At 39.3% G+C, this 9,243-nt stretch overlaps 1 protein-coding gene across 1 annotated transcript in view; it reads left to right on the top strand.

The window, feature by feature from the left end:
* Positions 1 to 246: 246 nt before the first annotated feature.
* Positions 247 to 9,243, top strand: part of rad51 (RAD51 recombinase) — a 28,112-nt gene continuing 19,115 nt past the window's right edge. Inside the window, exons 1-3 of the mRNA XM_030405041.1 lie at positions 247 to 470; positions 5,103 to 5,325; positions 6,252 to 6,352. Of these exons, the coding sequence (XP_030260901.1) occupies positions 6,269 to 6,352 (84 nt within the window). The 5' untranslated portion in view covers positions 247 to 470; positions 5,103 to 5,325; positions 6,252 to 6,268. The remainder of the gene's footprint in view (positions 471 to 5,102; positions 5,326 to 6,251; positions 6,353 to 9,243) is intronic.

Here is a 9,243-nt window from a genome sequence, read left to right as displayed (position 1 = left end):
TTAAATAATTTATAAATACAAATAAAACCAAACAAATCCCTGAGCACCTGAAACAAATAACAAATAAAACAACAGCCAAATATAAACACCGTCAGCCCAGTCACACTGACACTTCCTTTTAGAACTGTCATGAGCTTTTATTTTGAAGCATAGATTGACCGCGGCGTCCGTTCTGGAAGAGAGAGAGGAGGTGGTAGTGGCACGAACTGGACTGTGAATGGGCAAGAGACGGCAGAAGGAAGTGACGGATCAGGAAGTGAGATGGGGATTGAGTTTGATGGCGGGAGAAATGAGGTTTGGAGTACGATGGAATCAAACGGTAGTAGACGTAAACGGGAAAAAAAGAATCAACGAGTTAGATCAAACTCAGAAAACACTGACAATAAACAATGGGCAGCAACAATGATAAGAGAGAGGGAGAGAAGAGTATAGAGTGATCATTAAACTTACCAAAGACGGTGCATCGTTTGGTGAGTGGAATCCCATACATCTGACAGAGATAATAAACAGAATGCTGGGTGAGATTAAAAGTGCAAAAGTGTTGTGGAATGGGTCGTTGTTAGTAGCATGTATAGTGCTCAAAAAGGGAAGGCATTCAGACTAAGTAAAATTGACGGAAAGAAAGTACAATGCTCACTGTTTGAGGGCAAAAAGACCGTCATCTCGGGAATACCGACAGCTATCACCGAACAACAAGTGAAAGAGAATGTGATGGGAGCAAAAGTGATTGAGGCAAAACGTCTATAAACAACTAGAAATGGGGGAAAATGTGATAGTTTGTCTGTTATGATAAAGATTGATGAGACAGAGTATTCATAGGATACATCAGCTATGAAGTCAGACCCTATGTCCCTCCGCCATTGAGATGCTATAATTGTCAAAAATATGGCCATGTAGCAGCAGTCTGTAAAGGCAAACAGAGGTGTGGAAGACGTGCAGGAGAGCATGAATATGGGAAATGCGAAGCGGGAGCTAAACTGAAATGTTGCAATTGTGGGGGAGAGCATAGCTCGGCATATCGCGGATGCGAAGCCAATAAAAAAGCAACGGAGGTACAGCGTGCAGAGGAAAAACGTGAAGAGCCATGTAAAGGGTGTGACAAAGTTAAAGAGGATAAGCTGATTGTGGGGAAAAACGAGTTCATACTCTTTATGGTTGATGTAATAAATTGCTCTGCACAGACAGAAAGGAAAACAGAAAAGATTAAAATCATTGTGAGGTCAGCTGAGCCTGAGAAATACCTTGGACTGAAAGGGTTGCACTGGGAAGCAGTAGAGGAGATGCTAAGTGGAGGGCCTCCTAATTCACAGGAATTGGCTGGTTCATCATGGTCTTAGTTATTCTGCAATGGAATGCCAGAAGCCTTATAGCCAATGGACAAGAATTTAAGAGATATATATTTGAACAACAAAACAAACCTCATATAATCTGTGTACAGGAAACTTGGTTAAAACCGCAATTGGATTTTATTATACAGGGTTATACTACCATAAGGAATGATAGAGAAGTGGGTAAAGGTGGAGGAGTTGCTACATTTATACAAAGTGGAATAAATTATAGTGTGAGCAGCATGGGAAAGGAGCAGGAATCAATATGTATCAAAACCTGGACAGGAAATAATAGTGTCACAATAATTAACTACTATAACCCTTGTAATAAATTAACACCAGGTATATTAAATGATATAGGTGGGCAGTCAAGAGGGAAAGTTGTTTGGTGTGGGGACTTTAATGCACATAGTACACTCTGGGGTAGCAAAAGCACTGATGTAAATGGGTTGGTAGTAGAGGAATTTATTGAAGATAATGGTCTCGTGTGTATTAATAGTGGTAAAGGCACAAGATATAATAATGCGAACAACACAGAAAGTGTAATAGATCTGACATTGGTAAAAGTGGGTGGGAAGTAAAGAACCTTTCTCCACTTGGTAGTGATCACTACCCAATAGTAACCGAAGTTGGAATAAAGGTGCAAAGGAATAAAGAACTAAGGATCACAAGGTGGAAATTAGAGAAAGCTGATTGGAAGGCATTTGCAGAGAAGCGCGAAATCAAATACGAGGAATTAATTAAAGAAAGAATCACAGATGTTGACAAGATAAACCAAAAATTAAGCGCAGCTTTTATCCAAGCAGCACAGGAAATAATTCCAAAAAGTAGGAAAGAATAGCAGAAAGAGTGTGCCATGGTGGGATAAAAATTGTGAAATGGCTATCAAAGGGAGGAATAGAGCATTTAAGCAACTGAAAAAGCAACACAACTTAGAAACCTTGGTTCAATACAAAAGAGCTCAAGCAGTAGTCCGCAAAACAGTAAAAACAGCAAAGCGTGCATGCTGGAGGAAATACTGTAATAAAATTGGGAGAGAGACAGCATTGGCAGAGGTTTGGGGAATGATTAGGAAGATTGAATGGAATCAAGAGCAAATATGAAATACCAGTACTAAGTACCAATAACAATAAGGCAATTAGCAATGAGGAAAAAGCAGAACTTTTGGCAATCGCATTTGTTAGCTTATCTGAACCATGAATCTTATCAGCAGATGCAAAACAGAGTCGAGAAAATACCCTCATGCAGTATCCAGGATGGACAAAAAGACGGGCCAACACAGGGCGGGATCTGGACTTACCACTTACTATGCTAGAATTAAGGAGGGCAATAATAAATGCAAGGCAAACATCACCAGGGAAAGATGGCATCTGCTATAAAATGCTGGCAAATATGAAGGACAGTTCGCTCACAGCAATATTAAAGATGTTCAACTTAATATGGGAAACAGGCCAAATTCCATCAACTTGGAAGCAATCAGTCATAGTACCAATACTTAAACCTGGTAAAGTTCCATCTGACCCAACAAGTTACAGACCCATAGCTTTAACATCACAGCTAGGGAAGACCATGGAGAGGATGGTAACATAGAGGCTAACACATCATGTAGAGAGCAAAAATCTGATATCGGCACATCAAAGTGGATTCCGTAAGGGAAGGAACACAATGGACTCAGTACTCTCTTTAGAGTCAGAAATTAGGAAAGCACAAGCAAACAAAGAGATGGTAGTTGCAGTATTTTTTGATGTAGAAAAAGCATATGATATGCTATGGAAGGAGGGACTACTCATTAAACTAGAGAAGTTAGGTATAGGAGGGAAAATGTTTAATTGGATTTCGGGGTTCTTGTTAGGGAGACAAATACAAGTGAGGGTTGGTGTTGAGCACTCAAAAATTTACACTGTGGAAAATGGAACTCCACAAGGGAGTGTATGCAGTCCAATATTATTTAACATAATGATAAATGACATCTTTGAGGGAGTGGAAAGCACAGTAGGGAAATCACTGTATGCGGATGATGGAGCACTTTGGGTAAGGGGAAGAAACCTAGAATATTTAAAAAAGAAAATGCAAAAGGCAATAAGTAAAGTGGAGGAATGGACGCATAAATGGGGATTTAAAATGTCAGTGGCAAAATCTCAGGTGATATGCTTTGCAAGGCAGCATAAGCAAGTTCCACTAAAATTATATGGGCAGGTACTGGAGCAGGTCAGAGAGATCAGATTTTTGTGAATTATATTTGATGAAAAACTCACATGGGGTCAACATATCAAAAAAATGACTAACAAATGCAAAAAGGTCAATAACTTATTAAGATGTCTAGCAGGCCAAGACTGGGGAGCAAACAGAAGATCTTTGGTAAATATATATAGGGCCCTCATGAGATCAATACTAGATTATGGGTGTTTAGCATATATGTCTGCGTCAGAAACGAATTTAAAGAAACTGGACAGGGAACAATCACAAGCCATTCGTACTTGCACAGGAGCATTTAAAACATCTCCAATATCAGCACTTCAGGTAGAAGTGGGCGAAATGCCGCTGAGAATTAGAAGGGACCAGATCATGCTGGCATATTGGGTCAATTTGGAGGGACATGGGGCATTGCATCCAACAAAGGCTACCCTGCAGGAGTGTTGGGAACACAGGGAAATTAAAGTTAGAAGTTTTGGGCGAGTCGGCAAAGAAATGGCTCAAAAAATATGGTTAACAGGACTAAACATAAGCAGAACAGTCCCAAAGTCAGTAATACCTCCCTGGAAATTCTACACTCCAGCAACAGATACGCAATTATTGGAGACAACCAAAAACAATTCCAAAAAAATACCGACATGGACAATAGTACAAAACTATATCAATCAACAATACCCTAAAGAAGTATTCATCTTCACAGATGGATCAAAAGACCCACAAACAGGACGTACAGGAACAGCAGTTTACATCCCAAAATGTAATATAGGCATCAAAAACAGGACATCGGATCATCTCTCAGTGTATACAGTTGAAATGATGGGGATAATATTGGCGTTGCAGTGGGTGGAGGATAGTAGTCAACACAAAGTAACAATAGCAACAGATAGTATCTCAACACTTACAAGCATTCAATCAGGGAATTCATGCAGGCAAGATCTTTTACTCGAAATATCAAATCAAATATACAGATTACACAATAAAGGTGTGGATGTTTCTTTCCTCTGGGTTCCTGCCCACGTGGGAGTCGAAGGAAATGAAGAAGCCGATATATTGGCCAAACAAGCACTAAAATCAAACACAATAAACATCAAAATACCCTTAAGCAGGGCAAAAGTCAAATCTATTATCAGTAAACACATGTAGAAAATCTGGCAGGAAAGTTGGGATAGTATGACCACAGGAAGACATCTTTACAGTATACAACCACAAGTAAAAATGGTGAAATACGGGGCAGGAACCGGAGGGAAGAAATTATCTTAACTCGACTCAGAATAGGACACACAGGACTCAATCACATACTCAGTAAAATAGGAAAACATCCAACAGGTTTGTGTTCACAATGTACACAACCAGAAACAGTCCAACATGTATTGCTGAAGTGTAGTAAGTACAGGGAGGAACGACATGAAGTTCTCCAAATGCTGACAGAAGAAAAGCTGGAATTGACCTTAAGGAATCTATTAGGGAGTACATCAAAAAAGGGCATAAGTGTTTTAATGAAATATCTAAAGGACACAGGTATAGAATATAAGGCTATAAGGAATAACAGTTAATTTTTTTTTTTTCTTTCTTATGTTCTAGTTCTGACCATCTCATGTTCCATACTCCAGTCCAGTAGGTGGTGGTAAATGCACCTAAAAGCTGGTTGCCAACGAAGAAGACCGCGGCGTCATTACGTACAACGTCATTGCGTGACATTACTCGGTTGCGCGCGGGAGTTTTGGTTATCAAACAGAGAAGTGAAGCGAAAGGAGAGCAAAGCAGAGGAAGAAGAAGCAGCTGCAGTTAAAGAAGGAACATACAGGTTTGTGTAGCACACGTCCGATACAGCGGTAACACACCAGTGTTAACCTGTACACTTGTCACTTGGGTTTCTTCCATCTTGCAGCATTGTTGGCGGTTTAGTGGGTATGTACCGTTTGCTCCGTGGCGAAAATGCAGCGCACAGAACAGGGCTAATGCTAACAAGCTAACGTTAAACACTTAATGTCAGTTAGACCTAAACTACAGATGCTTCCAACGGGAGTTACACCGGCTGTGTTTTTTGTCACCCAGTACATTAAGTTATTAGCATATGTGTCTGTTCACTTCGCTTGTAGATCGCTCCTGAAGTTGGCTGATTTTGTAAATTGTGCGTTAAAGCCGTGTGACGAAATTAATCCAACAACTGAGTATTTTGATCGTACTAACATTGCTTTGATATTCCTAATTTGACGATGATAAACTAACAGTATTTTCATTAGAAGAAGTAAAGCGCTAAACCAAGCAGCACCAACAGTCATTCATTGCTTAGTAAATTCAGGAGGAAACGTCAAAGTTTATGAACTATATATATATATATATATATATATATATATATATATATATATATATATATATATATATATATATATATATATATATATATATATATATACACACACATACACATAACAGGGGAACACCTGGGGAAACACCGACGTCATCAACATGACGTGTACCGTCACACCTCTTTAGGAGCCGCAGCGCCGGCTTTCTTTGTGAATTACACACGTGAAGGTGGAGATGCTTCGCTCTGTGTGAATCACCATCGGCGGAGAATTGCCGAACCACCGCTCCGGAGATGATGCAGAGAGGCTGTTTAAAAACGGCTACACATGATGTAATTTAGCTCCAACATGCTCACTATTGCTAGAACAGGAGTATCACTATCTGTCACGTCACTGAGCCTCCCTCCTGTCCCTCACACAGGTCTCAACACTCACACCATGGCTATGAGGAGCGAGGCCAGGCTGCAGGCGGAGGCCGAGGAGGAGGAGAACTTCGGCCCTCAGCCTCTGTGCAGACTGGAGGTTTGTCTATCTTACTAGTATCCAAACACAGATTCCTGCTGCACCACTGTGTCTGAGTGAGGGGCACCAACAAGCACCATGTAGTAAAACAAATCACTGTGATTAATGACAGATATTACATACAGAGTTCGAACAGGTGCTTGAATTTCAATGTTGTGTTTTCTAGGTATGAAAAGTGCTTGGATTTCAGTTTAAGTGCTTGAAAGTGCTTGACATTATAACTCTGTGTCTTTCACAAAATTGGGATCAGACTGGATAGTTTGCTTATTAGAAGGAGAAATAAAATCTGTGTGTGTGTGTGTGTGTGTGTGTGTGTGTGTGTGTGTGTGTGTGTGTGTGTGTGTGTGTGTGTGTGGTCACACATGCAGCCTGGTAGCAATAGAGAAGGATGGCTGAGGAGAAGGTGAATTTGATGCAATTTGGACTGATGACATGTTCAATATTGATACACTTTGATGGACACATAGATTGGACACATTTCACCCTTTTAACTCAGCTTTTCAACAATGAACTGCAGGTTGATTCTGTGTTCTATCCAGGGATCCCCAGAGGGAATCAATAAATGTAGCTGGTACATAATGGCAGCCTGTCTGCATAAGATGAACAGATTTTTAAAATTATTTTCATGATTATGATGATGATTATTGTTATTATTATGACTATTGCTAACAAGTTCATTCAAACGTCTTTATACAGTCTACATAACCAACATTCATCTTGGCCGAAAAGTACATTTTATGTCCAATGCAATATATAAATGATGAACTGTTTATACTTAAAGTTTGAATGATTTTTCACAATAATAATAGAATAACACCTTTTCACATTATTGACAGTACTAAAATATATACAACAAGAATGAATCAGCAGTTTTCCTGAGTAGCCTTTATTTCTTTCTATAAAAACAAACTTCTAAGGCATGCAATATTAATAAAAAAAATCATCAACAACATGTAAAGTATAATAAGTCATACTGTACAGAATTTAGTGAACTATTTCTAGTTCTCCATCTGTAAATCTCAAAACAGGACACATAAGTAGGCTGAGACTGCAGTCAGTTGTCTTTGAAATGATCAGTATTTAGGTTTAGCGTAAAAAACGATTTTCTACAGCTGACAATATGGTGAACAGGCACATGCACACATAGGCCCCAAGGGGTGCTTGAGCCCCTGCCCCTTTTTGCCTTGTATTAAAAAAGTGCCCGCTGCTGCTCCACTCTGTCTCTCAGAGAGAGAGAGAGGGACAGACAGACAGAGAGAGAAGCCGCTGCCTCATCGAGAACTCTACCACATAGATGAGATGTGACAGTGGAGCGACTTGAACCTTTGTGAGTTATAAATCCATTAACCTCCTTGTGGGGGCTAACAAGTTGCCTTCCAATTATTCAACATGAGTCATATTTCAGAAAAACGCCCATTTGTACTTGTTAAGCTAACTGCTTGTTAATGACAGTTAAGAAAATCTAATATGACAGCTGTCTTTGTAGGCTGCTTTTCTTGCCACAAATCTTTAACTTCTTCCACATATTGAGTTTACTGTGACTTTGCTGTTGTAAACATTACTGTTCCTACTAACATTCACAGTAGCAGTCACAAGTAATTTCTTGGTTTTGCCACATTTTTAGATGTGGAGCCTGTATTTCTAGTTTGCGCTTGCTATACAATAAATAGCCTAATAATAAACCAGTGTTTTATTGCTTTTTAGAATTGCAGCTGAATTGCATGTCTTCCAAACCTCAGTATTTTGATAATGTGACTAAACTCATGTTGACAATAATTTGTTGACACAAAAGAAATGGCAATTGCATATCACTCACAGCTATACAGGGTACACAGCAAGTAGTTAGCTTTCTATAAGTACTTTGTTTATTAATTTTGCATTAATCTACATATTGTGTAATTAAGGCCTGGGAAAAAAATTATAGCACGCACACATACTGCCCTTTTCTCACTTTGAGCTCCTGCCCCTCTATAATCATGTGCACGTCCCTGATGGTGAACATACAGTACACTCAACAATCAACTATCTTACAAGCTGTACCTTTAACAAGAAAAACAGTGTGTTAGAATTAGTGATTTGCAGATGATGCCGTATGAATGAGGAAAGAATTAGAATATGTCTCGTTTTTCGGTTGGTCTGGCTGGAGCTCTCTCAGGTTTGAATAAAACCATTAAAGGTCAGTCATGTTACTAAGACCAACTATATGTTTCAAAGCCTTAAAGTGAAACTCTCCCCAAAATGCAACCTAGACTTTTTCTGTGAATGTATATGAGTCAAACCTTCGTGTTAAAGCATAATAACGACATAAGAGGCACTTTTAAATTGACTGTATTTTCGTTTTCGGGTCAAGCTAATTTTCCTTGGAGTGCTGGGGCACTTTTACGATAGCATCAAAATCGCTATTATTTACACTAAGAAGACTTGACACAACATGAAACTTTGCTCCTAGTATCACCAGGGTCTCTACACATGAACATGAGCATTGAGAACATTGTTTGTGTACACAGAGTTTGCTAGAAAGAAAGTTTTTGAACAACTCACTTAAGCAGTAGCTTGTTCCGCTCCCAGTTGTCATGGCAGCCTATAAGTGTTGATCTCAGAATGCAACGTAACCTGGAGGTGAGTTACGTCTTCTTAGTGTTGTAAAAATAACGATTTTGATGCTATCGCAAAAGTGCCCCAGCAATCGATTGAAAATGAGGTTGCCCCGAAAAAACTACGGTAAATCTTAAAAGTGCCTCTTTTGTCGTAATTATGCTTTTACACAAAGGTTTGACTCGTATACATTCACAAAAAAAGCCTAGGTTGCATTTTGGCGAGAGTTTCACTTTAAGCTACCATGAGTCAGAAAATATCCCAATGTCTTTGCCAGTCATCTTTTTTCTTGACAC

This window comes from Sparus aurata, chromosome 22 (assembly GCF_900880675.1).
Source record: "Sparus aurata chromosome 22, fSpaAur1.1, whole genome shotgun sequence".
In the NCBI taxonomy this organism is placed as follows: Eukaryota; Metazoa; Chordata; class Actinopteri; order Spariformes; family Sparidae; genus Sparus; species Sparus aurata.
The sequence above is the reverse complement of the archived record's forward strand: the minus strand, read 5'-3'. Positions and strand labels throughout refer to the sequence as shown.